The 27,981-nt window shown below is 37.8% G+C and overlaps 4 protein-coding genes and 1 long non-coding RNA gene across 5 annotated transcripts; all 5 read right to left on the bottom strand.

The window, feature by feature from the left end:
* Nucleotides 1–130: 130 nt before the first annotated feature.
* LOC103942209 (protein DESIGUAL 3-like) lies at nucleotides 131–1,501 on the bottom strand. Its single transcript, XM_009352405.3, has 3 exons — nucleotides 1,066–1,501; nucleotides 635–840; nucleotides 131–473 (listed from the first exon to the last, which is right to left on the bottom strand). Exons 1-3 carry the CDS (start codon nucleotides 1,162–1,164, stop codon nucleotides 296–298), a joined length of 483 nt encoding a protein of 160 aa, XP_009350680.1. The 5' UTR covers nucleotides 1,165–1,501; the 3' UTR covers nucleotides 131–295.
* A 4,290-nt stretch (nucleotides 1,502–5,791) lies between these two features.
* On the bottom strand, nucleotides 5,792–7,674 carry LOC125474702 (transcription factor bHLH117). Its single transcript, XM_048578683.1, has one exon. It carries the CDS (start codon nucleotides 7,295–7,297, stop codon nucleotides 6,044–6,046), a length of 1,254 nt encoding a protein of 417 aa, XP_048434640.1. The 5' UTR covers nucleotides 7,298–7,674; the 3' UTR covers nucleotides 5,792–6,043.
* A 1,100-nt stretch (nucleotides 7,675–8,774) lies between these two features.
* Nucleotides 8,775–20,037, bottom strand: LOC103942208 (histone-lysine N-methyltransferase ATXR3-like). The gene is made up of 20 exons (XM_018646246.2): nucleotides 19,787–20,037; nucleotides 17,004–19,596; nucleotides 16,433–16,489; nucleotides 15,098–16,270; nucleotides 14,585–14,958; nucleotides 13,942–14,499; nucleotides 13,670–13,770; nucleotides 12,538–13,588; nucleotides 12,354–12,425; nucleotides 12,070–12,180; nucleotides 11,886–11,986; nucleotides 11,188–11,287; nucleotides 10,999–11,094; nucleotides 10,628–10,795; nucleotides 10,409–10,534; nucleotides 10,259–10,312; nucleotides 9,929–10,176; nucleotides 9,729–9,837; nucleotides 9,330–9,632; nucleotides 8,775–9,251 (listed from the first exon to the last, which is right to left on the bottom strand). Exons 2-20 carry the CDS (start codon nucleotides 19,474–19,476, stop codon nucleotides 9,075–9,077), a joined length of 7,452 nt encoding a protein of 2,483 aa, XP_018501762.2. The 5' UTR covers nucleotides 19,477–19,596; nucleotides 19,787–20,037; the 3' UTR covers nucleotides 8,775–9,074.
* Nucleotides 20,038–23,085: 3,048 nt separating this feature from the next.
* Nucleotides 23,086–24,211, bottom strand: LOC125474701. Its single transcript, XM_048578682.1, has 2 exons — nucleotides 23,886–24,211; nucleotides 23,086–23,731 (listed from the first exon to the last, which is right to left on the bottom strand). Exons 1-2 carry the CDS (start codon nucleotides 24,158–24,160, stop codon nucleotides 23,671–23,673), a joined length of 336 nt encoding a protein of 111 aa, XP_048434639.1. The 5' UTR covers nucleotides 24,161–24,211; the 3' UTR covers nucleotides 23,086–23,670.
* A 2,669-nt stretch (nucleotides 24,212–26,880) lies between these two features.
* On the bottom strand, nucleotides 26,881–27,825 carry LOC103933223. Its single transcript, XR_007256302.1, has 2 exons — nucleotides 27,741–27,825; nucleotides 26,881–27,361 (listed from the first exon to the last, which is right to left on the bottom strand). It is a non-coding gene; the product is annotated as an uncharacterized LOC103933223 (long non-coding RNA).
* Nucleotides 27,826–27,981: the final 156 nt, after the last annotated feature.

Here is a 27,981-nt window from a genome sequence, read left to right as displayed (position 1 = left end):
TTAAAAGGTCTTCAATCCAAAGACCAAGTCAACATAAGACACAAAACGATTATTAAATGATTCATTCCTTGTATTCAATTAATCAATAAAAAAGAAAGATTAGCACATTGTATTAAATTAATCAAGGGAGTAAAAGAAAGATTAGCACTACTATTGTCTCGTATCGAAAGAGTAGTAAAGAGTTTCCGAGTCAGGAGATATGACGTAGCATGAAAGGGATGGATTAGTAAATTAATTTAGCAAAGGAACAAGGCAACAATCCTTGTATCATGGCTGAGTGAAACTAATTAAACTATTAGACAGTCGAGGCGGTGGTAGATATGTAATAAGCTACACAAAACAGCCCATGAACAAAACACAAGATGCCTCCAATCGACAGAAAATGGTGGTGTGTGAAGCCACATGAAGCTCTTGACTTGTGGTTTGACCAAGTCCCTATCACCAGCATGGACAATCCAACGGCCAAAATAATCCTGATCATCAATGACGCCCATATATATATTAAGAACACAAAAATTAACAATTAATTTTAATTTTAGTTTTTGGTATCTAAACAAATTGAAATTACTGAAAACGAAATGATTATCAAATAACTCTTAAGCGATTAACCTAATCATTGATTATAGACATGTACCAAGTGAAGACGAGGCATGCCATTGAGAGTTGCTTGTTAGGAGGAGCCTTTTGGAGTTCATCCTGAGTACAAATGCAATTGCATCCACCAAGTAAGTTGGCAACAACATGTGCAAGAACCAAAAGTCCGGCTGCAGCTAACCCTAGCTTGAATGCTTCATGGCTTGGTTCTCTGCACTCAAAAATCCAGAGTCTCAAGTGTTTCACCTGTTGCAAGCAACAATATTATATATGAACAAAATATTTGAAATTAAACATTCCCTAAAATTGTGAGTGTAGTGCTCAAAACGAACTTTAAAAGCGACGCTATATGGCAAGAGGTTTATAGTTCAACTAATTGAAAGCATTCACTCATGCACAACCGCGATCTTGTTTTTGACTACTCTCCTTTCTCATTATTGCTTGTATAAAAAAATTGGAGGCTATGTGTACCTTGTTTTGTTCGAGTTCTGCTTCGATGCCAAGAATCCCGGCTACAATGTCCATCACCACGATCAAGAGGCAGACCAAAAACCCTCCTATCTTAACCATTCTCTCTCTCTCTCTCTCTCTCTCTCTCTCTCTCTCTCTCTCTCTCTCTGCTGTGCTGAGATTTTAGAAGGATGAGATGTGTGGCAGAAATATTAATGGGAAGAAAGAGCAAGGGGAATAAGTATGAAAGGGGATAGACTAGAGAGGAAAGTATGTGTGGAAGCAAGGATTTCAAATGAGGTGGTATAAGTGGCTAAAAAGCTTCCTTTGTTTACACAGTGAGAGCTTTAATTTGCTTTAGGGACTTGCTTCCCTTCTTTTTTCTTGGGTCGTGGATACCTTTGATGGGGGAGCAAGAAAAGTAGGGCATAAACCAGCTCATAGAGGGGCGTGCCTCAGCATCTTTCACCTCCCCCACATATGCCACAAGGTGAATCTCTGTGTAATTTCGGAACCTTTTTGACTTTTAAGTTTTAACAACAAAGGAGATTTTGGAACCATTGAAAATTTGGCTAGTCACCAATAATTAATATGCCCTCCTATATACCAATAATTGCTTGGTCATCCAATATATTATCAGACAGTGATTTTCACTCTTTCATTTTTTCAGTCTACACTTTTCTTTTTATTTTTGTATCTATTAGGGAGCTAATTCTCACACACTTTTTTTAGTAGGGTAATAATGCTAGGGAGATCAAATTTCTAAACCAAATTTTATAAACCAAATGATATGGATGTTGATGATTTTATTGTTATTTAAGCGTTGATTAACGTCCTTATTTTCTATTAGTGACAAATCATTTAGTTTACAAACTTAGTTTAAAATTTTGGTCTCTCTAGCATTACCCTTTTTAGCCTCTCACAAGCCCCCCTATTCAGTGGATTGAATAAAACAAACACAAATAAAAGACAAAATTAAACAAGGGTGTGTGAGAGAGGAAAACTGATGCGTTTATCATTTCTCTTTTCATTAATCTTCATTGAATTGATTCAATCCAATAGCTTAATAAAAATTAGAAATGAAATGAGACGTCTGAGTGCAAAAATTATTTTCCATTAATAATTTTAGGACATTCACCATATTCTTTTTTTTTTCTTTTCTGTCGAATTAGGACATTCAGGGGGCGTTTGTTTGCCCTCACTAAGTTGGACTGGACTGGACTGGACTAGCTATTAGTCCAATACTGTGTTTGTTCCATGCTGGGACTAACATTAATGAGACTAAAGGGGACTAGCATGGACAAAACCCTTCACTAAGAGGTCTTAGCGAGACCCCCCAATAACCATGGGACTAGCTAAGACTATCCTCTCTTTCTCGTCCTCGTCATGCTCAACGACCACTCTCGACAAACTCCTCGTCATCTCCGGTCACCTAGATCAATCATTAACTTTCCGACTCTCTTTCAGATCCATTTCACAACCAACTTTCATACAAAATATACCAAATTGAAGCTGGGAGTGACATGATTACGATTTTCATGAATTGAGGCCAAAATGTGGTCGAATGTGGCTGGCAAATGGCCTGGAAGTCTCGGCCTATTTGGGCTTCTTCAAATCCATGACAGATTCGAGCATTCAAAGCTAAGATTTCGGTCCAGGGATGGTGATGAATTTTTTGGCGGTGCTAACTTCATCCAATTTAACGAGGAAATGGTAGGAAAAAAATGAAGAAAAAGATAAGATCATAATAAAATATTAATAATTTATATATTAAATAATATAATATTATAATTTGTTATTATCCAGCTTCTTAGTCCAATACTGCACCAAACGCTTCACTAAGTTAGTCCAGTTTAGTCTAGTCTAAGCCAGTCCAGCTTAGTCCTTGAAGCTAATCCAGTCCGAGATAGTCCGGCGCAACAAACGCCCCCTCATATTCATATTCTCTATAGAAAGGCAGTAAAAATACTCCAAGTATTTTGACACAAATCCTAAATTTTAGGACATTCATGTTCATATCCTCTATAGTGACTCTTTAACTTTTCTGAAATTGGGGGGTATTCCCCTTCATTTTAGGTCGGTAGGGGATTATTCCATTTTAGGATAGGAAGAAGCAATTGAATTTGAATGAGGAATAGTTGGGATCTGCAGGTGTGTGTATGTGGGTCTTTACGATCCACTCAATTCTGCAAATTCATGACCTACAGGATAGAGACTCTTTGGGTCTTCTTGGGCCTACTTTCATATTCATCTGGACCCAGACCTGATGGACCTTACACTTCAATGGTCTCTCCATTTTTTTGTGGGTATTCATAGGACGTGATTTTTTTTTTTTTTTTTGAACAAATGATATTATTTATAAGGCACTATCAGAGCCAATGCGGGGGCATTGGCATCCCTTGACCCCGGTAGGTTTAAATTTATCCATTTGAAAATTTTTCTGACCCATATAGCTGCAAGCAACATCAGATGAAATATTGGGCATCGAATATTGTATATAAGTAGTAACAGATGAAATATTATAGAATATCCATAATTTTCTATTAGTTAATTCCAAATTCCATTGGACATTGGACGTAATTTTCCATTAGTTTATTAACTTAGTTCCATTAGTCAAGCCTCGAACACCGAACACTAAAAGAGCTGAATTAGGTTTTTATTTATTTTTAAATTTTTGGCTTATAGTTTTGGTTGAGTCAGTGGTTGTTAATCTGATCAAACTTATATTATGTGTTTGAGTTAGTTCGTCTTGCTCAATTTTATCCAGACATCGAGCTCATACTTCTTGAAGATGAACTTAAAAATAATATTTTTGAAATGTGTTTGCACAATGAATTTTCTGTGTTAAAAGGAATTAGTAGTCTTTCACAAAAGTTATTGAAGACAAATAGGGATAGACATAGACCTAGCAATTTCTTACACAACCAGTTAACACGACATGAAAATAACAAGTTTCAGGTCAACATAATAACTAATTGGGTCGTCATCTGGTCACACGAGAAGAACTCATTAATAATGGGTCTTTAACAGGTTTACACGAAGGTGACACACGGGTAACCCGATTCGACTGGTTAAGAAAAAGTTATTTTGATGATTTCATGTTTCTAAACTACAAAAATTACTATAAAATACAATAGCCATAGTGTATATGTATATATTATATATTAAATATGTATTATTATTCTATATAAAATTAAAAATTAAAAAATTTAAGTTTTATTTATTTTTATTTTAAAGAGTGAGATTAAAAAAAAATTATAAAACGCATTAAAAGTAAAAATAGCAAGTAATTAAAAAATACCAAACACATTATAATAATTAATTTACAAGTGCAAAAAATGTGAAAAAATATGCAAAAGCTTGTGATCGTATCCTTTGGCTTTGAGCCTCGGTATATTGTCGTTTGAATTTTTAAAACCATACAAACCCTCATGAATAGTATTTTTAAGGGAGTTCAAAATAAATAAATTCATGATCATTAATGTACAAGTCTGAAAAATATGAAAGCATATATAAACATGTAAGGTTCCTCAACCTTGAAACACAAGTCCCTTTATTTTGCATATCCTTGAACATTTGATATTTTGCAGTAATGTACTAATGTTTGTTTCATTAGGCTCTATTTTTGGAGTATGTAATCCTTGAAAGACAAATGTTTTTTTTTTTTTTTATGTTTTGCAGTAATATATATGTGACAATATAATATGCATATACTAATTTAGTATTATGTTTTCCATTTTTTGTTTGTCAAATTATGTTTTTCATTTTCATTATTTATTGATTTAAAATATTTATTTAACAGGTCAATTTCGGGTGCTTACTTTAACTGATGTCACACGACACGACTCGTTAAAATATCAGCTATGTCACGAAAACGACAAGAACACGAAAAATACGACACGAATGCCAAGTCTAGACAGTAGGTACCCCTTGGTGTACTTGCTAGTGAAATTAGCAATAATTTTATCCGTTGCGACACTTCCGTTGAAAGAGCTTTCTGATGATGAATATTGTGAAGAATCCACAATGCAATAGGATGGGTGATGAATGGTTGAGTGATAGTTTGGTTGTATATATTGAGAATGATATTGATTTTATTGATAATGATGGTGTGATACAACGTTTCCAAAATATGAAACACATCGTGGACAATTATAAATGGAAGTATAATCAGTTTTGAAAGCTATTTTTTTACCTCCATCGTTGTAAATTCTTGGCTCCACCACTGTATTAAGGGGTTAGGGGAGTAAGTTAAATCTCACAATAAACTAGTAATAATGTGGTTCAAATTCACCTTTATAAGTAATCGATTATAATTCCTCTCACTTACAAATAAAAAAGAATACTATTACACCATAATACTAAGTGACTAGAACGTGATTATTAGATAAGAAAATCTTCGCTAACGCGTCACGTGATTTGATTTGTGCGACCACTTAATAGCAAGAAAATAAAGCACCCGGTTCTTCTTCCAAACTGTAAATTTCCCAAATTACAATATTAAAGTACTTTTTTCATTGGTGTTCTCTGTTTCCCGTCTCTAGATATAGGCCATAGCTATGGTTAACTGTCACTTTCTCTCCTAATATTATAATGAACTAGAATTCTCTTTCCTCATTTTTCCATCATTCTTCTCATATTTTTTATTTTATTTTTTTTTTTATAAAAAATTAATATAAAATATTGACATGATTTAATCGTAACCGTTCAAATAAAAAAAAAAAAAAAGAGAAAAAAAAAAAAAACAGAGGAGAGAACCCAATTTGTATTATAATGGCCTTAATTCCAACCAGCAATCTGTTCCAAAAGGAGTGACCCACTGACCGAAACTCTGACTAATTTCATCAAAAAAGGTAAGAGACAAATCAGACTAAATTAAAAAAAAAAACCAACTTTAGAAATCAAGGTGATTAGACGCAGATAACCCAATATTAAGCAGCAGTAACCATGATTAGTGGAGATGGTTTTACTTAGTAGGAGAGAATGATAATCAATGGAACTACGAGGACGGTGGAGATGATTTGGAGGCGGTGGAGGACCCCATTTTGCGGCTGAATCGGCGGCTGATTTGATCCAACTGCTCCACCGAAAACACACAGCAGCCGCGGGAGTACATGACGGTCTGAGCAGAAGGGGAGTTGAGCAGAACCTGCAGAAGCTGGTTGCGGCTCAGCCTCTCCAGCTCGCCGCCGACGCGGCCGCTACTGGTAGCAATGGAAGTGGTGGGCGGAGTGAGGACGGGCATGGTTTGGAGGGCGGAGAGCTGAGCCTGGAGGAACTGGATGTACTTGTAGGCCTCTCCGTAAGTGGTGGCGGAATCCATTTTCTTGTCCCAGGGGAGGAGCTTCTGCAGGCAGCGAGTCTTGTCGCTCAGCCTCTGCCTCCGCTCGCGAGCGAGAGCACTGCCGGGTAGGGACGGGGATGGGGTTGTAATCCTTCTCTTAGTTTTAACGTGCGGAGCCGGAGGAGGAGGGGGATGGGGAGAAGGAGCGTTGGCGTGTGATGAAGATTGAGAAGAAGAGGAGGGTCGGAAGCCATAGTTGTTGTTAAGAGGTGGGAACAGAGTGGTGTTGTTGAAATGGGGTAGAGGAGGATAAGGATGGAAATGCTGGGCGGCGACGGCGGCGGCGAAAGAAGCTGACGGGTAGCAGAAGTGATGAGAGTCGACGAATCGGGGGCGTTTGTAGGATGATGAGGAAGATGAAGAACATGGGAAATAGTTAGATGGGTCGAGAGGAAGGAGATCTGGCAAGTGCTGGAAGATGGAGGAGTAGTCGTTGGATTCACAGTCGTGGTGCTGGAGATGACGCGGCGGAGGAGGAGAGAAATGGGTGTTGGGCAGCAAGTTGAGATCAGGTGGGTAATCGTAAAATGTTGGGGTTGGGAAGTAGTCCTGGTAGCTGGAAATGGGTTCGTGTTTAGCCAACCTCGGGATTTGAGAGTAGTCCGAGGCGGCGGCGGTGGCGGGGCTAACATTGGTGAGGGTGTCTTGAGCGAAATTGGAGTAGGGTAGGGGTTTTAGAGACGGGGATGACGGCAGCATTGGGTTTTGGTGGTGGTGAGCGGCGGACGCGGAGGCGGTGATGGGGAGGAAGGGCTGGAAGGTGATGCCGGAGGACATGATGGCGTTGAAGGTGGCCTCCTCCTCATCCCAACCAGTAGTGACAAAAGCAGTGTCCTTCTCTCCACCTCCGTCAGCTCTGCCCGACAATGACAGAATTGCCCTACGCAGCTGTCTCTCAGTCTCATCCATTTCTCTCTCTCCTCTCAACAGTGTTCCTGTGCGATTGTGAGAATATGAGGGAGAATGTATATATGATCAGAGGGACGTTACGAGGAAGGCGGTGGGGATGGACACGTGGCGCCCGGGGAGTGGCGATCATGCAGTAAGGCGGCTGGTGAGGTCAGGGTCCGTACACAGAGCACACAGAGCATGCTGCGTCTGCTGTCTCTCTCTCATCATTCGCGTTTCGTTTCCATTTCTACGTGGGAGAGTACGGACATTTTGCCAGCGAGGGAAACGAGAGGGCGCGAGGGGCATTTGTTTTGCCTTTGGGAGCGAAAAGGACAGGGGTAGTTTGGGGATTTTATGGAGACAATACCTGATTAGCGTACGGGATGATGTTGGGCGTGGGTTTTATTAATTTTTTTTTTCAAAGACAGTCAACAATTAATATGTCTTGTTTTGAAGTTAAGGGCACTCGAACCCTTCGTTTTCAATTTCTCACATCAAAATCATAATTACGGACGATTCAAAGTTGGATTAATTCACCGTAAAAAATAATTAGCAAAATATAAATTAAACTATCAACTACGGTAAAAAACATCGGTTAATTTTTACAAAAATTTTTGCTCGAAATTCAATCGCGCAGCAGGTTTTGAGCATTTCCCGAGAAGGCTTGAACATTGCCCGTGGCAGTCCCGACAGGTAAATTAAAAGAACTCGTGACGTGGCGAGCAGAAGTTTATTGAGCAGGAATAATTAAAAGACTATAAAAAGTACTAGTAAGCCTACACCTTAGACAACCTAACAAGAATGACGTCATTATCCAACTTACCAATAAAAAAAAGTAAAAAGCAAATAAGGACATCAATTATCGAAGGGTAAGTTATCCACCCTGGTGAAAATCAGGCCGAAGGGGGATCCTTTTTAAGCTTGTAGCATGGCAACAGACTGTTTGGCATCGTTTAAAAATACGGAGTTGTGTAATTATGCGTGAATTAACCAACACTTATCTTCATTGATTTATATTCTTAACAATAACAAATTATCTTGCCTTTCTTAATTTCTTGTAATGGTAGTGTAGGGAACCACATCCTAGTATTTGATGCAGCGTCCTATTCCCTTCTACCCCTTTACACTGCCTTATTTATGCTTCTCGTTTTATCTATTGCTTGCATCTCTATGGACCTTTTTTTGTATGTTTGGCAATTTGCCCTGGTTATGAATAATTCCAGTCCACTAAAAAAATATAAAAAAATAAAAACTCTCTAATCGTGAGTAAATGAACAATAAATTAAGAGACAGAAACCAGCAAACGATTGTAAAAGAGAAATGAATTACAGGAGTGCGAAAATCATTTTTCAGAACGTAAGTGAAAAAAAATCGTTTTATCAAATTTCCTTGATAAAACGCGCGGCGATTGGATTGTGAGCATAGGGCCCGTCGTTAGAGAATAAAATTGCTGCAAGTAACTTGGGACAGAAGAAAAGTGAAAAAAAAAAAAACATGAGCTTATGCATTTGGCTTCTTCTCTACTTTCATTTCTCTCTAAAATTACAAGTGGACGACAACAAATGTTCTACTGCTACATAATGGATTACAAATTACAAAGATGAAAAACCTGTACACAAGAATGGGGGAAGCAGCACGACGAAACGCTGTTTTGGAATGATTACCAACTCCCCACATTGAACGGGGCAGCCGTAAATTTAAAATCGCGAAATCATTCCGAAACAACTGAAAAACAAAAAAAAAGAGAGGGTTAGGTTCAGTAATCCCGCTGCCAGTTCCCGACACTTACAAAACTTCATCGATCCCACATAGCCTGAAACATCGCGGGTCTGTGCTTTAACCAATGCACCATCTCCCTGTCCAAATGAGATTTATTCACAACAGCGTCTAGCATAGGACTGGCGATAACTTTTCGAGAGTTACTGAACGACCATATTCGATCCTTGGGCCAAGGTCTCTGCGGCTGCTTCTCCTGAAAAAGCATTGGAATATATGGGCAACGCCATAAAAAGAACCTAAAGGCATAAATATATGAAAAACCGAAACTCACCATCCTCGCTAGCATAAACTTCACTGTTCTTGGGCCATAAACACGCTGCCGTGAAGGTTTCTGAACCTTGGCATAGAAAGAACTGAAGTCTGGTAACGACAAGCAACCCCTACTTGCTCTTGCCAGGCTACAATCTGGCTCTGCACTAGCCTGGCTATACCAAAAAATCAGCTGCCCTAAACAATAATTCTCCCCATACGTCTTGCAATACTCCTGAAAACCTGATCCCAGCGTCTCGGTGTACTTGGGGCCTAGGTCAAGTGGACTAATGAATACTGGTGGCGAAGTTACAGTTTTGTATTCCTGAAAGAGAGTAAAATGAAGCACGTTTCATATTCAAATAGCAGAATTACAAATCAATTGGAAAATTTTTTAGAGGTTCTCATTACAAAGACATACCCGTATTCTAATAAAACACCGTGTGTAAGCATAAATATGGATCAAGTCAGCAGCAGCATCGTTTCTAGACTTGTATGTACAAGGAAGATTCCGGACTTCATCTCTCAACCTTCGAAAACAAAAAGAATCCCATAAAGTTGGAATCATTTACAGAGTCAAAACCTAGCATAAGAAAATTAACTCAAGTGTATGTTACTCACCATAATAAAGATCTCTTAAGTTCTTTCCATATGTCATCCGAACCTGATGGATCACGCGCAAGGATCTTCGTCCGTAGATCATTTAGCAAGTTTTCCTCCACATGAGGAGCCATGCTCTGAAGAAGCTCATGTACAAGTGATCCTTCTCCCTTCCATAGAAAGGAAACAGCCTCTTCAGGACTTAACCTTTCCAGCGGAGGTGGAGCATCCTTGGGGTTGCCAAAAGCGCATTTCATAACATACCTCACCTGTAGATATCATTGAACATATCTTCATACAGTGCAATAGTATATAACAAAACGACCACTTAGTTATAGCAGAGAAATTCACCTTGTCAAGAGTTACAGCCAAATTCTGAAGCCTTTGGTTGTACACACCCTCAGCCTATCATGCAAAAAGAAATGGTAAGCCAGGATTAGCCACAAAAGACATGAATCACATGATATTAAACACACATATAGATTAGTCAAAAAAAATTACCTGAACCTCAGCATCACTTTTCTCAACCTCAAGGAAAATATCTGAAAAGTACTTCCTCTTTTCTTCCAAATTGTGCTTTAAAATCTCCTCAGGAAGCTTTGTTCTTTCAAAATTTATAAAGCTCACCTTCGACCAAAATGAAAGGGAATGAAAATAAATGATAGTTGATTTCAATAATTACTAAAAAGGAAACACTGATGCAGCAGAAAAACAACATACCAAGCGAGCTGAATATGCAATCACCCAATCTGGCAACCCACCCAGCAAGCAACTGCCTAAACCAGCCCTTCCCAATTCAAGATAGTCCTCCTCAGATACTGAATTTAACTCACAAGCCTCCAGCATTAACTGATGACGATCAAGAGTTCCATGCCACTCTTTCAACACCTGATGAATGGACAATAATCCAGTTAATAAAACAAAAATGACTTTAAAAATAAAGTAGAAGAATACCCATAGGACTTCCTGTCTTTGGGCACCAAGATTGCGACGTTGAAAAATAAATAACTTAGTTCCCCTCGAGGAATCTGAGCCTCTAAGAATTAAGTGCATCCATTAAAAATTAAGTGCATCCATTACTTTTCTCTAACCTTTTGAAAAGCACCTTCGCCCGTCAAATTTAAGTAGCTTCCCCGGCAAACTTGGCTGCCACACAAACAAACTGATGCTTCGTATTCTTCCTTACTCTGTCATAAAACAGATGAGCACAACTGTTTACATGTGTCGTCATGTAAACTGTAATTTAGTATACACAAGGGCAATAGGAAAAAGAGTCGTACCTCTGTAACGGAATTGTAATCAAATGTCACCTCCTCACCATATTGAATTTTTCGTACAGTGTAGATTCCAATTTGGTAACGACCATCTACAGCAGTAACTCTGTATTCAACAAACACTATATGTTATAGAACTAGCAGGAAAAATTCAATTAAATTTTGCAGTTACAAAGCAACACTAGATTACTGCAGGTACTTCTGTCCAATATAAGTCAAAGCCTTCTTGTTGTCAACATATAAGCCTTCAACACACAGAATGAAGCCATACCCATATCCTGATTATAAACATCAAAATTTTATCCCAACTTCTCATATATTGGTCTCCAGAGCTAAGCAAAAAAGAATTATTGTTTATCAAGTGCGGATACAGCAATTCAAATTCCAGCAATAAAGATCTGAAAAGGCATGTTCTGACAACCAAACATTAAATGCTCCTCAAATCATAATTACAAACCAAGACACAAAGGTAATAATAGTACACCATTAGCAACAAAGTAACAGTAGCACACCATTAGCAACAAACCACCGAAAAAAAAAACAAAAAAAAAAAAAAAACAACTATATGAAGCACAATGTTTACAGAGATATAATAGCTTAAATGTAAAATATGTGAATTTATAACTAGCAAGGTGACTCTGTTTTGTACACTGGTAAGTTGAATTGAAAGTACTGCCTAACATAACTAAAACAACTGAACTTACTTTGCTTCGCAATTAGGTCGGCATGAGTGACAAATTCTACTTGCATAGTTTGCCTTATGCATGGCATCCACAACGACTAAATCATACCCATCGGCATCACCCTGCCAAATAACAATGAATGATCAGATGCTAATCCATAAAGCATGCATATAACTATGTCTGAACTTGTGCAAGCGAAAAGCACCTTGGGCCTTTCAAGATAAATGTTGTAAAACTCTGGAGCTGGATCTTTATTATTCTTCTGCAAAGATCGAATCCCGTCTTGCTTCTCGAACCATTTCCAAACAGGATAAACCTATTTTACATTGAGTGTAGAAATTAGCCAATCACAAGATCAAAAAACAGTTACTTTTACATGACGTTTAAGATAAAAAATTGCACGACGGTATAAGATAAGCCAGCATCGTATGAAATATGGGATGATTAAATGACTGAGAAAACAACTCCACAAACAAAATGGAGCCATACCTCCCCCAAAAATTCCACAACAAAATCTTCTTCTCCAAAGCCACCTTCTTTGTTGCAAACGACACCAAGCCCCTGGTCATCATAACAAATTAACAATTACACAAGATTGAATAGTCATCCTCCTAATGGCTTGTCATAAATCCAGGAAGTAACGTGTCAATAGGGCGTGGGGCAAAAAGTTTACCTTTCTATAAGCCACATACTTATCATCACGTCGGCTCTCTATGGCCTTCAAAAGAGCCTGACACATCCTAACAGTTCGCACATCACCATCCTCCTCAGCACCGTTTAGGATTTCTTCAACAACAGGATGCAAGGGAAACATCATGGGAGTATTTCCACTCCCAGTGTACTGCCTGACTTGCTTATTCAATGTGCGAAGGAGCACATCTTCAATAAACATATGCTTCTCCGCAAGAGGCCAGTCGAACTCCTCTGGCATGGAGTCAAGTAAAAGATTGTGGCTATAGGGATCAATTCCATAAACTTCTTGCTCTATAACTTCATCTCCAAGCATTTTCCTTGGCTTGTAATCCTTTACTTCAGGAAGCTCCATATCCGACTCCTCGGTTCCATTCTTCTGAGAATTAAGTTTCTCAACATAATCATCTGGTAAAGATACCTGCATTTTCCGTTTCACATCCTCCTCATTGGATACAATAACATATTCCTCAATAACTTCATATTTCCTCGTAACAGGAGGAACCAAGCTTGATTTTGTCATGCGAGCACCCCACTCCCGATCATCAGTCATAGAATCAAAACCCTCATCAGGTGTATAGCTTCCATCTGCTCTTGACTGCCCAGTTTGACTTTGTGACCTCACTTCGGAGTCACTTTCTGTATCTGAAGAAGTACTATCACTATTGCTCTTGCTATATTCAGAAGACTTGTCCATATCATCAGAGGTTTCACTTTCTGAATCCATAGATTTTTTATTCAATCTGGATAAACGCCTTCTGATTTCTCGATCAGATGCACACTCTCCATAATCCAAACTACCATTCACAGTGCCATTACTCCTATTCGAGTACTTCCTTTCAGGTGCTACTTTATTGAGCTTCTTTCTACACTTCGAGGATGAAGAGAACCCTGCAAATGTATCATCCTCCCATGACTTAATCAGCTCATCTCTTTCATTAGAAGACTTAGTAGCCAATTCTAAACGTGTAGCAAGTTGAATAAACAATGTTATAATGTGATTCATGTCTCCAGCATCCCCCCGATTCTTTGCTCTGCACACAGAAAATAATATGAGGGAGAAACTTTTATGATATGGAAATTCGACTGAACCAGAAAAATAAGGTAGAACTTACTTTATTGCATCCCTGCACATTCGACTGATATCCTCCTTGACAGAACTCAATCCTCGGCGTATGTAATGACCATTTCTCATTTTATCCTGAATTTCAGCAACCTGGATAAGAAAAGGAGGTAACAAAGTTTCAGAACCTATTTGTACAAAATTGAATGTAAACACAAAGGAAAAAAAGGGAATCAAATCTAAATGCAAGACAAAGATTAAACAACAACAACAACAACAAAGCCTTTTCCCACTAAGTGGGGTCAGCTATATGACTCCCAGTACCTTGGGCACAAAGAAATCATAGGGATTCTCTTTCATGATATCCTTCAGACTTGAAGCAACAAATTCCTCAATCTTCTTGTAACCGTGTTCAGATTTCTTAATGGACAACCGCCTCATGCGAGCATCCCTAGATAGAATGGATGAAGACCGTCTAGCATCAAATAGTTTTGAACGTTTGTACAAACTTCCCCGGAATGATAGATTTGCAGTTTCTCTCTTATCCACACTATCAAAGTACACTTTCAGTTCACTAAAATCATCCATATCATTGCCTAGAACCTTACTTCTAGAAACAGATGAAGATTTCTCACTGATCTGTTTTAGACTCCTAATTTTCGAGTAGGATTCCTCAAATATCTTCGTACCAGATGAACTTCGGCTCTTAATCCAGTTCAGATTCTGAAACTTGATGACCAACTCGCCAAACTGGTTGCAGCCTCTGATATCTATGGTAGATAAACAAGGAAGTGAACTAAGGATCTCTTCAAGAGTGTGGGGGGTGATGTTGGTGCAACCAATCAGAACCATAGAGTTAATCTTTTCTTTACCGTAACCACTCTGCAAGTAAAGAATTACATTAGATTTAAGAGGATGTACATAGATTCCTACCGTTCTGTGATGCCAAAAAAGTAGCAAAACCTACCATAATGTTCATAATCACTGAATCAGTGCAGTTAGGACCCAAGGATGAAAAATCAACCTGTCTTGAAATATCCTTGTAAAACCTGACAGCAGCTCCCCAGTGCTTACAGGTCAAAGCAGCAAAGGAAAGGGATTTCATGTCTAATCTCAGAAAATGAAAGACTCGTGCCAGCACTTGCCCGTCTAATAAACCCCAACTTCTCATCTCTGAGCCATAACTCCCACTATTTTCTCTGTAGAAAGAAGCATCACCAGATAGATCCTCAAATGTAGACTCATCCTTTTCAACTGTTAGCAAATCATCTCCCATGTCATAGTCTTCTTCACTTTCATCAATCAGCAACCGGGCTCTTTTGGCAATACGTGCATCACCATCTGCAAACACCAAAGTTCATGACGAACACCAAAGTTCAAGTTGAAGGGAAATCAAACCAAAAAATACAAATAAGAAAGATTGAGGTCAAGGAAAAGAGAAGAAGGAGGGCGAATGGACTTTAAATTAAATAGATCATACCTGTTTTCCAGTACATATGCTTCTCCACCTCTTTCTTTGGCTGCTTTGCATTAATCCATGGATCTAGAACATCATTTATGGCCGCAGCAAACTCCCTGCTTTTGTAAGATTTCATCACCAGTTCATGAAGCTTTCCGCATGTATAACCAATGAATTGAGGATGCAGGTTGTGCAACCAACTCGACTTTGAGCTCGATTCTTCAAATAAAGCATTTTTAGATTGTGAAGGAGGAAGTCCTGAAGTATCACTAGATCTTGCGTTCTTCTCCTGCTGATTCATATTCGTAGCTTCAGAAGTCTCTGCAGCAGATGTCACTGGAACCCAGACTTTATCACATTTCCGGAAAACACTGCTATGTTTTAAGATCACTCCTTGATCAACCAAGACCTGTAGCTCAGAAAATGATGAAGGTCCTTGTTCGTGCCCAGCACCATCCAGGTAGTACCAGTCACCCAAGTGCAATTTCAATTCATCGACTGTGCAAATACGGTCTTTGTTGGTGTTAATAGACGTAATGCTTTTTGAAGAGCCCTGTGAGCGTTGTTCACCAACTGGTTTCAACTGGGTGTCACCTTCTCCCGATGATCTCTTCCCATCACTACCTGAAGAATATGACCGAGAAGACCTTGACGTGTACCTCTCCATACCACGGGCTTTTATGCGAGGCTCAGAAACAAATGAACCATGGTCTTTAACCACACATGCATTTATCCTTACTACCGGAAGCATAGTTCCTTTTATGACAGCAGGCTTAATTTGAGTTGTTCTGCTCACGCCACTACAATCATTTATCTCACCTGGACATGAAAAACCCCAAGTAGGTAGATCAAGTCTTCTGCTTTGCGAAGGATAATACAATTCATCTTTTCTATGCCATCGAGGGTCTTCATAACCAGACTTTGGCATCTGGCATAATGGAAAACCATCATTGACAACAAATTTCTTCCTAGAAGACCTCTCCTGTGAAGCTTCTTCATTCCTCTTCCAATCACCACCCTTGCATGACCACCGATCAGAAAACCAGTCATCAGAATCACCACAAGCAAAACCAGCATCCTTGTCAGAAGGTGCAGTCAGCCTGATTTCTGCAGCTTCCTTTATTTTAATGTCAGAATAGCTGGGTTCCTTGGTTTTCTGATCATACTGTTCAGCATCGTGGCCTTGACTGAAACCTGTACATGCCAATAGATGCACAAGTAAAATACTTCTCGTAAATAGAAATACAATTTTTAACATCAATTTCACATACTATTTAAATTTCATATTCTATATTGTCTGAACATCAACTTGGCATCCTATTTAACTCTTCAAAAAACTAAGAAACCAATATGTACCTGCAGTGTTTTCCCATCCATCTCGTTGTGCATTTTCAAATGACATTTGCAGAACTTCTGCATAATGACAAAAATAAAAGAGGACAAAAAGTAAGATATCTCCACACAAAAAAATAAAATGAAGGTGTAATTTCATTTGTTACTGCACAACAGCAAAAAAATCAAATTTCAATAAATAAAAAAAAAAAAAAAAAAAAAGGTCTTTTAGCCAAAATAGTCCATGAGATTAGCATAATTCTTCACTTTAGTCCTGAGATTTGAAATCAATATAAGTGGTCCCTAAAATTAACCATCATCAATCATTTTAGTTTTGGATGAAAAATTATATTAAATAATGATAAAAAAGACATCAATTTAATAAACAAAAGATCAAAATGATTTGACAGAAATTGAGAGTATTTTTGTCATTTTACCCTTATTTTATTGAGATTTTTCACGGAATGACCAAAATGATTGATTGTGGATGAACTCATAGACCAATTCTATCGATTTCAAATCTCATGATGTTAATCTCAGGGACCATTTTGACTAAAAAGCCAAAAAATAATAATACAAATCAGATGAAACATACCTCCCACAGCTTCAAGCTCCCTGCCAGGAATAACCGCAAAACCCTCCATCAGAGCTCCAACCCTTTCTTCAATATGGAGATCTTCTAAAGGCTCAGAAGCAGCTCCACCAACATCTGCGCCAAATCCTGGCGGCAGCAAAGTGATTGCCGCGTCCTTCCCACTCTGAGCATCATATTGCGAAGTATCCCCGGTATCTGCCAATAGATTACCAGGAGCTTCTGGAGGGCTTACTAGCCGAGTTATAGAGTCTGATACAATGGATGGGAAATGTATGGTCACCAGTGGTGAAACTGCATTTTCAACAGTTACCCACCTATCACTATCCGAGTGCTTGACCATGTGGTCAGACACAAGAGCCCCTTCTTCAACAAGTACTTTAAGCTCACACAATTTTGAAGGTCCACGTTCCACACCATAATAATCGAGGTAAAACCATTTTCCGGTGGATGAATCAGCAATTACTGGGACATGTGGTGGTGTATCACATATATCCATATCTTCTTCCATCGAAAGCAGCTCTTCAGGAGGGGCTACACTGATATGAGAATTTTCGGTGCAATTTACACTTGGAATTTGAGACGGTTCTTCTTTGTGAGACTCACAGTTGGAATTTGTCTCCACAGATACATTAATATCAGGCACAGTGCTTCTATCTAGAGATTCTTTAGCAGTCGAATGTGAGTCTTTTCCACAGGGATCCTTCTGCACCGGTTTATCTTCTTGCCCCCTATTACCGTGATGGGAGTTGCGCCTTTCACTTGCTCCACTTTTTCGACTTGTGTCTCGATGATTATTAGGTCTACTCCGATCATGAGGGGACCGTTCCAAATAATTTGGAGTGCGATTCCTGCGGTCATGGTATCGAGGTCGATCATGTGGAGACAGACTCCGGTTCCTGTGATCATATTGATGGCTCCTGTCATATGGAGATCTCTCCTGACCATATGGAGATCTCTCGCGACCATGAGGAGATCTCTCTCGTCCATATGGTGATCTCTCGCGCCTGAATGGTGATTTCTCGCGGCCATATGGTGATCTCTCACGGCCATGTGGTGATTTCTCACGGCCATGTGGTGATTTCTCACGACCATATGGTGATCTCTCACGGCCATGCGGTGATTTCTCACGGCCATGCGGTGATTTCTCACGGCCATGCGGTGATTTCTCACGGCCATACGGTGATTTCTCCCGACCATATGGAAACCTCTCATGGACATATGGAGATCTTTCACGGCGCAATGGGCTTCTGTCCCGGTGATCAAAATAACGGGCCCGATCATGTGGGGATCGCTCAGAATGACCTGGAAGTCCTGGACTTCTCCCATGCCTGTCATAAACTACTCTGGAAGACAAAGTAGATTCATATGGCCTGGAGGAGTACTTGTCTGCTGCAACTCTTGATGATGAAGGATTCCGATAAGACCTCTCCACAGAACTGCGTGAATAATGCTCAGGGTGGGCAGAGCGATTGGTGTCATCAGAAACCCTACGAAATTTTGCACCTGGATAATCCCCATAGTCTCCATAGTTCTTTCGCTCACCGATACTTGTATCAGCACCAAACCTTTTTAACCGATTAATAGAAGGGTACTCTCTGGGGTGGCACTTACCATTGCTGTACTCATTTCTGTACGCACTGTCCTCATCAACAATTTTGGAACTGATCCTCGTATTCCTGTCAGGGCCACTCTCCCACCTGGCAATACTCTTGATCTGCTGGCTTCCACTTCTATTAAAGTCTTTCCTTCTAAAGGGGTCATCATTTGAATACTTCCCCGAAGGTGGCGTACGCTCACGATCAAATTTCCAGCTCCTGTCCTTACCATTATCATACCTGCGGAATTTACTGGGAGTGTAATCATCTTTGGCCCCTTCCCCTTTCTGCCATCTATCTGGAATGAACTCACCTTTCTCAATATCATCCTTGGGAGGTCTCCAGGACCCGAATTCAGCTTCGACTTTTCTGCTCCTCTCTGGAACAACCTCTCCTTTCTCTACGTCCCCTCTCCGCCATTTCCCTGAAAAGGACTCTGCTTTCTCCACCTCACTTCTCCTGTACTTCTCACCAACAATCTCTCCCTTCTCAATCTCACTTCTTCTCGACTTCTCTGGCACAAATTCACCATTCTCTTCTTCAACTTTGGGCCACTTCAAAGTCCCCAATTCACCCTCTTCCACTTCCTCCTTCTCCTCAGCAATTTCACCATTCTCAGCTTCCTTAGTAGCACTGCTAGCACCTTTATCCAATCCCAGTTCATTTTTTTCGGACTCCAGGTTCTTTGAAGACACAGGGTTCTTGACAACTTTCTTCTTGGGCTTCATTACCTTCACTATCTTCTTCTTCTTAACCGTCTTGGAATTGAATCCATTGTTACCGTTCTTGCCTCCGCAAACAGTAGTCTTCTCCTGAATTGGAAACCTGTCCATGATATTATGCTGCAAAGGCATGCATGCGACGCCTCCATCGCCCATGGAAATCCCAACCGTCTGCGCCCAATCCCAAAGCCCTAACTGTCCCCTTCTCCGGGGCTATGGATGCTCATGCTGCAATTCGCTTCAACTGGGTCTTCCTCTCCTCAATCAGCGCTCCAACTGAAAACCCAATTTCCAAAAATTCAACAAACGAATCAATACAAACCCAATGTAGGGTTTCAATATCAAACACAACGCGTACATAACCAAACAAAAAATCGAAGAAAACCCAGAATTCCAACAGCTCCGCAAATCAAAACCCTAACCCAGGAAGTTTACAAAACAAACGAAATCGAAAGGGGGAAATTACCGAGAAAATTGACGAGGTGAATGAATAGATCGGCGAGAAAATCTTAGCTTGACGAAGCGAAGAAGCGTGCGAAATGAAAGAGACTTGACGAAGACAGATCGACAAAGTGCAAGAAATTGAGAGCTCGAAGGCCAATCTCTCTCTGAGAAAATCTCTCTCTCTCCTCTCTCTCTGTATCTCTGAGTCTGTCTCTCTCTGTTCGTTCCTCTCTCTCGTTGTTGCTGTTCTTGGTCTGAAAGACGAAACATTCGTGGTATTATTTATTTATTTTTTTCTTTTCGTTTTATTCATTTTTCCCTTTGGGCTTGTGCTTCGATTGCGAGAGAACTCTTGAAATTACAATAATGGCCTTGGGGCGTTTGGTCCACGTAGAAATGGACTCGAGTTCGTAGTTTCAGTAGCACAAAGAGGTCCGCTTGAATTGTGACTCGTCTTTAGGGCTGGTTCGGATTGGGATTTCGAATTGAAAATAGAATCCTGGATTTCAAACCGATTTCTTTTGTAATAGGATTTCAAAAACAGATCATAAACCGACGATTTGGTATGTTAATAAAACATATATAGAAAATAAGACAAAAAAAAAAAAAATCAAATTAATACGTTCTTGTACCTTTGACACTCAAGCACACAACTGAACAACGTAATAAAAGTAACTCAAGTAAGATCATTATTGTACAATGTTACTATATTTTTATATAAAAATAAGATTATAACTCAAGGAATTAACAATATTTACACGCGCAGAAAATTGGTTTCCAACAAGTCAGTTGCATTAGTTCGTATCTCATAGATTTGTTACGAAACACCCTCCTCCTACACAAGATTAATCAAGACGGTCCAAAATTAAATTACATGATTAAGCATATGCATTAAGAACGACAATGATATGTGAAGGGTGTGGTTGTCATTGTGGGTGAATGGTGGGGTCCAGTTGGGATAGGGACTCGTGGAAAATAGGGCAAGGTTATTTTGGTAAACGTGGTTTTGGCGCTCAACTGAACTTGAGCAAAAAATAATTTTAGGAGGCAGATTGCACAACGTGGTGGGAGATTAGGGCTAATTAAAAGGGCTCGTTTCCAAAATCTATGGAATTTGTAAAGTGTTAAAGTAATTTAAGCCCGAAATGCAGAACAGTATGTTATATGTTTAATATAAGTGGGTAAAAGTTTTATTTTTTAAGTATTTTTATTTGTATAATAATTAATGTATGTGACCGTATTTCAGACACACTAAAAAAATCTTTACAATTGGAGGTTTTGAGTTCGTAACTCGCTACTGGTGTGGAAGTCAGACTTATGGCTAGAGTGAGGTAGAAATGCCTCTGTGAATCTACCGTCCTCCGAAACGAGTGAATAACCGTAACTTGTCACCAGTTATTCTCCTTATAATAAAAAATAAAAATAAAAAAATAAAAATCTGCATTGGATTGATCTCCCTCTAAGACCGTAGATCGGTTACCGGTAAAATAGTTAAAAGACAACAAATCATTGGTTGCTTGAATCTTTACAATTTTGTTGCTTCTTGTGGTGAATATTTGATAGATTCTTTATTAGGTACTCATGAGGCCCACAGACTTGTGCAAGATTCTGCCAGTAAGTATCATGGACCCAAAACTGAACTCTGAAGCCCAAACAATTGGAGCTCAAAGCCCAAAGCCTCTCCAACAATCTGGTCTTCATGGAGAAAACAGAAAAGTGGCTGTTTCAAACTGATTGAGAACACTGCAGTTCAGTTAGATAAACTTGGATATTGCTTCTTGTTAGGGCTAGGGGTGAGTTCGGTTTCTTAGAATCGGTTTTTGTCAAAATGAAAATCAAAGCGAAATTACTATTCAGCTCAATTCAATTCGGTTTACGTAAATTATATTTCGGTTTGGTTTGATTTTCAATTTTTTTTTTTTTCAATTCAGTTCAATTTCGGGTTTTTTTTCGAAACAAAAATAAAAACTCTTTTTAACCTGAAAATTGGAGAGAAAGTAAAGAAAAAACAATCTAGGTAATAAGATATTCACATTTTTGGGCCAAAAGCTAGGTTTTTCTAACCTTGGATTGAAATTAGACTATTCGTTGGCTTAGAATTGGACTTGGAAAATGAATAACCAACATAAATAAAGAAATCCAGTTTGGTTTTTGTACCACAAAAATCGAAATTGACAATTTTTTTTTTTTTGTTTCGGCCGGATTTTCAATCCATTTGGTTTGTTTGTTTTTTTTTTATTTTTTATTTTACTTCAGTTTGATACTTGGACCTTTTTTTCTTTTTTTTTTCAGTTTTCGATTTTTCGAGCCTAGCCCTATTGCATGCCAATGAAAAATAACTTGCGTTTCGATTACTATACATGACATTCTGTTATTGGCAAGAGTGTAGATAAGTCTCTCTTCTACAAGTTGACATATATGAAGATCATGGTCTTTAACATCACAAATAAGAGAACCTTAAAATTTCAAACTTCCAGCAATCAACTAACTAAACTGGAGTTTCGTTTAACACAATGGATTGCTCACGTGAAGAATACATCTATCCCATAATCCAAGCGCGCTCATCAGAACTCAATTCTAGTTGTTAATACATGCATATGCTGCACAATGCATCAACGGTCCAATTATACTACGGAGAAATGGAATAAAAATAAAATATCTGCTCTAAATCTCCACACATAGTAAACTGAATTTCATGTTATTTTCATCAAGAACGAAATTTAACAAAAAAAAAAATAGCACGATAACGAAGCAAAACAAATAACAAAAGCATTAACAGTAGACTTAACATGAATCAAACAACAATTTGCCAATTTTGTTTTTGACAATGGTTGAAGAAAAATTAGAAGGGTGATTCATTCGTCTCAATTCCAACCTGCATTGCTCTTCCCTCAATTGATGAGAGCCATTTGTTTTAGATTTCAATTAATACCACACATTCGTGCTGCACCCAATATACAGAAAAACGATAAAAGAACTAAAAAAAAAAAAAAAAAAAAATCATGTGGCATTCAGTGGCCTCATTTTTCACGTGGGTTGGTATGTAGTAGTCAACCAACTTTTAATGTGGCAATTGATCGAGTGGCGCCATCTTTTCATCTACATACATACATACATACATACATACGTACGTACATACATATATACATATACACATATACATATACATACGTACATACATATATATATATATATAGGGTTTGGCAAGCTGAGATGAGCACCTTGAGCCATGCTAATGATGATGACAATTAATACTTTGTATTCAAAACAACATTACTTAACGCACCATACAGTTACTCCATGATCCATATGCTGTGCATAATTGAGCTGAATTTTACTGCACTATGGTAAAAGTTGGAGAAGAAGGCTTCAAAAGCAAGAGATTCTCTCTTGCAACCATGCATAATCTTAATGATGTTAATTCTTTTATTAAACACTTACTACGTGTTCAAAAAACATACTACAGGTACAATATACTTATCTCGAATTCAAAAAGTGAACCATCGGTATAATATTTCTTAAGTGATCAGTCTCTGATTACAAGGCATCCAATGTACCCAACAAAAACAAAACTAAACATACAAACCACCTCTTCCTCCATCAAAAACAAGGGAAAACCAAACCCTAGATGCCTTATATCTTTGTCGAATCTTATTGCCATGTAATATAAAGTGTAAAAGCTTAAAGCAATCAATTAAAAAAAAATACTGTTTTACATAATTAAGAGAAGAATATACAATCTTTGGATACTGTTTTTAGTCTGTGCAAGCAATGAAAATACAGTGGTTCTAATTCTAAAGAAATTAAATCCATCGATCATCTAGCAATACAGTAAATTTATAATTAACTTCGATAATATATATTTATCAACAAAAAGCATTTAAAAACAGTACTGATCATTACTCATCAGAACATGAACGGCGTTGCTGAAAAATCTGCAGGTATTATCATAGGCGCGATGTTTCTCCTGATGAAAATATTGCGTACAAATGCACAAATTAAACTTCCATAAATTAAAAATGTATATCGATATGTTAAATATATATACATATATATATATATGTGTGTGTGTGTGTGTGTAACCTGAAGAAAAATCAAACATACTGTAATAATATATTTACCTGGAGTAGTACTGAAAATCATCACTAGAAGTATAACTGAAACTCGGAGCTTTGGCCTTTGGACGAGGAGCTTTGGCCGATGCCATCTTCTCAGACTGAAGGTTACCCTCATAACCTGAAACAACACCATCCTCTGAGATTGTAACAAGAGCTGGCTTCCATTGATGACCACTCCCAGATTTAGAGCTTCTCCCATGGGTTGATCTCGTCATCCGATCTCGGGTTCGCGACGACGAAGAGCGGTAACACGATCCCAACTCCAAGAGGAACTTCATTATTCTGGTTAGGTTTTGCTCGGGAGAAAACTCAAGTATATATGCCCTGTGATTTTGTCAAGGTATGACATTTAATCGGTTTTTTTAGCTTGTATTTATAGGGAGAGAGATAAGGTTAGGATTTGTGACGCTGACGTGCAATGTCTATTTTCTGAAATCTTAATGGATTTTATGTTAATGTGTTGAGTTGTCATCTTATCTGCGTAATCTGAAGGGTCCTAATACGTTTGGTTTGCCTAATCCAATTGTTAATTACACCTTCCACAGGTACTGTGCACCTCTTAATTGCTACTTATTACAATGAACAATGAAGCTAATTTGGAAATCCGTTCACGTAATAGTTATTCCTTGATTATCGTTACGTACTATATTAGCCATGGTAATTAATTAGGATGATTACTATGTTAGGTATTGGATGGAGCCCGTCTATATTTGAATTTCAGTTTTGGACAAAATTTATGGGACTTTTATTCTTTTTTGTAATCTTTTCTTTTTTATCTTGTGGTCCTTAAAAAATATCTTAACAAGAAGATTCCACAACATTAAGTTAAAGATTAACCTGATTATTATTTTTATTTTGCTTCTTAATATCTTTAAAATTGTTGTAAAGAAAAATAATTAATTCGAGAGAAAATTAAGGAGTTTTTATCGGAAAATTTCATGATTAAAAATATCCTCCATTACAAGGATTATTGTCCCTTTCTAGATTCCTCCCCATCAAGTATACAAAGAGAACACTCATCTAGTTGATAATTGCTCATTTTAATCACTCGATCACATTATCTTTTATGTCTTTGAGGCACCGTTACATTTTTTTATTATCAATTAATTTTATAATGAAACTCCAAATTCTTTCAACTTTTAATAACTTTTCTGAATTGTTTTAGTCTTGCAATCGGTTAGTCTCTATTTGTTTGGGCTTTAACCCTACTCATTTAAAGGAATTTTCAGTACAAATACCGTATTGTTGGAATATAAAGTATTTAATTTTTAAGATTAAGTACCTAAAACTCCCTAACATTTTGGTGTGATTCCAAACTAGTCCCAACCTTTTCAAACATTTCAAAAGAGTATAGGAAATATCACTTCCCTTAAGTCCCAAGAGAATGTGGTTGTCAATTTTTAATAAATAAAAGACGGTCAATGCGTTTTGTTTCAATCTGTTTGTTGGTGTTAATTATGGAGAGGGAAAGATAAAGGTATGTGAGAAGGAGATAGAGAATTTTAGAATGTTGAGACTAATTTGACCATGAATATCACGTCATTAATTTGAGATTTGTCCAGACCATAAAAAAATATGACCAAGAATGCCACATAAGCACTTAACAGTTCCCTTAACTTGGGACTAAATGAAAGTAATATGTCCTATATGTTAGCTATTTTTTTGAAATGTTTAAAAATGTTGAAACTAATTTAGAATTATATCAAAAATTAACAGAATTTGCACATTGCTACAAAATTTGGTGACCACCCACCCAAATTGTGGTTGGCATGGGCCTTATAGATTTAAGGCCGAACATAGTGGTTGAAGAAGAAAAAATTATCTATGTCGACAAAAAAATAAAAATTAATATCTATCAAAAGTAAATGAATAAAATGCCATTGGAGGGAAGCACCGACACTTCTCCACCACAAAATGTTGCTAGAAAAAGAATTAGAGTGAAGGTCTATCGTGTTGCACTGATCATCGCATCCTACACAACAACAATGGCAGTTTATGCATTTTTTTATCAAAGATTTTATTCCTAACAACAATGAGAGCCTCAAGGAAAAACGAATATGAAAGATTGTCCCTCCCAACCTCCAAGTTTTGTTGGCTTAATTGATCGAGCTTAAATATGAGGACGAATGCATGCATGTTTAAATGTGTCGTCTGTCTGTCGAAGGACTTCATTCATTAACGCAACAAATGTGAGTTAATCAATTGACAAAGGTAGTATGCATGCTCTCTTATTCTTAAATTTGAATCACATATTTGTGCATTAGAATGTCCAATTTATCAGTACTTGACTCATTTTGATAGTTAAACGCTAAACCCGGGTCGGGTTTTGCTCTAATATTATGAAAAAAGTTGAGGCTTCACCATAAAATTAATTAGTAATAATTGTTTTCTTCATAAATTGGCAATATATGAGATAGTCCAAGAAAACCTAATAATTGAGAGACTATATAATTGAGAGATTATTAAGTTTTCTTGTTGTGGATGTGAATCTCACATAAAATAATTAATGTAATTATATATATACATATATACACTACAAAAAAAATGAGCACTGCACACAAAAAATTATATGTGCCTTTTGAGGCCAAAAAGCACCAACATTTGTGCTCATAGACCAATAGCAACAGTGCAGCAACTAAGTTTGTATCTGTGCCCTCTATGGGCGTCACCATTACTTATAGCACACAATATGATGTTTTGTGCCCAAAGCTAAGCACAAATACAACCCTTATTGTGTCTTACCTCTAATAAAGGCTACTGAATGTATGGTGTAAGATGGGCACAATTGCTATTTTAAAGGCTTAGATTGCTGTATAAATGTTAAAGCAAGGGCACAACTTTAAAATTGTGCCACTATTATATTTTAATAAATACAATAAAACTCCAGCACAATTAAAAATTTGTGGCATAATTGGATATTTTTATTTAAACATGGAAATCATCAGGTTGCTCATAGAACCTAATTTCCACCTAAATTTAGAAACTTACAAATCATCCATTACAAACTAAACATAAATCAACATTAGCACTAAAATAGTGAAGTTAATATATTACATAACCCATGTTCTCGGCTAAGACCGATTCATGCAACCTAACAATACAACCCATCCAAATGTTAAACCAAAAAATACATGTTATCCTATGCTGGACATACCCGGGATTCTCTATATACAACAAAATATAACATATCCAAGCTTGTATCCCCAAGTCAAACGTACTAATGGTTAAACTAGCAATATATAAACAAAATACACATCTACAAGGGCTGCTTGATGACAACTAACCAGTATTCTCACTTTGGCAGTCCTCATGCATCATAGCAGTAGAAATTGGAGGTCCACACTGCACATTCTTGTCATTTCCACCTTCGAAACGCGTTGAAATCTGAGCGTGTGAGCTTCCACACCCTTGCTGCTGATATATATATCTTAGAATGACATTCCACCCCCTCCTGCCAATATCCTTTTAGAATGACATTCCTACCCATTTGCAAAACAAATTACAAACAAATCATAAGAGTATCTTCATTCAGAAAACCTGACTTCTAAACATGTCAATGTCCAAAATTCTCCCATTTTCAACATGCATTTTTCAAGAAGAGACATACACTGGCACACATACAATGAAAATCATATGAAAAAAAGAGCCAAGAAATCACATAAAAGTATCAATCTTTGAAATTTTATTTTCCTTTCCCCCATCACAGCCAAAAAATAAAGGGTAAGTCTACAAATATCAATTTTCATGCCACAAATTTGTGATACATTACAATCTAAAATCACACACATACATCATGCATATACATACATCAGAGGAAAGGAAGCAAATATTTTCAACAAACGCGATGTAATTCCTTACCTGAGAAAGGTTTGGCCCGGTGATGTGTACTATCCAAACTTTGCACATCCAGAAAGTGAAAAATATGACCTACCAAGGAAATCAGCCTGGTGACATGCAGGACAGAAACCTAATACTGTTAAAAAGACTGGGAAAAATCCAATAAAAAATTCTTGTTGCAGCCACAAATCAGTTAGAGTTCAAAAAATAAGTGAGCTTGCTTAGATAATTATATTTACACCCAGAGAATAGCATATGCAGC

The sequence above is a fragment of a genome, unplaced genomic scaffold (genome assembly GCF_019419815.1).
Source record: "Pyrus x bretschneideri cultivar Hongxiangsu unplaced genomic scaffold, Pyrus_bretschneideri_v1 Contig13, whole genome shotgun sequence".
In the NCBI taxonomy this organism is placed as follows: Eukaryota; Viridiplantae; Streptophyta; class Magnoliopsida; order Rosales; family Rosaceae; genus Pyrus; species Pyrus x bretschneideri.
This window is presented reverse-complemented; position numbering and strand designations above follow the sequence as displayed.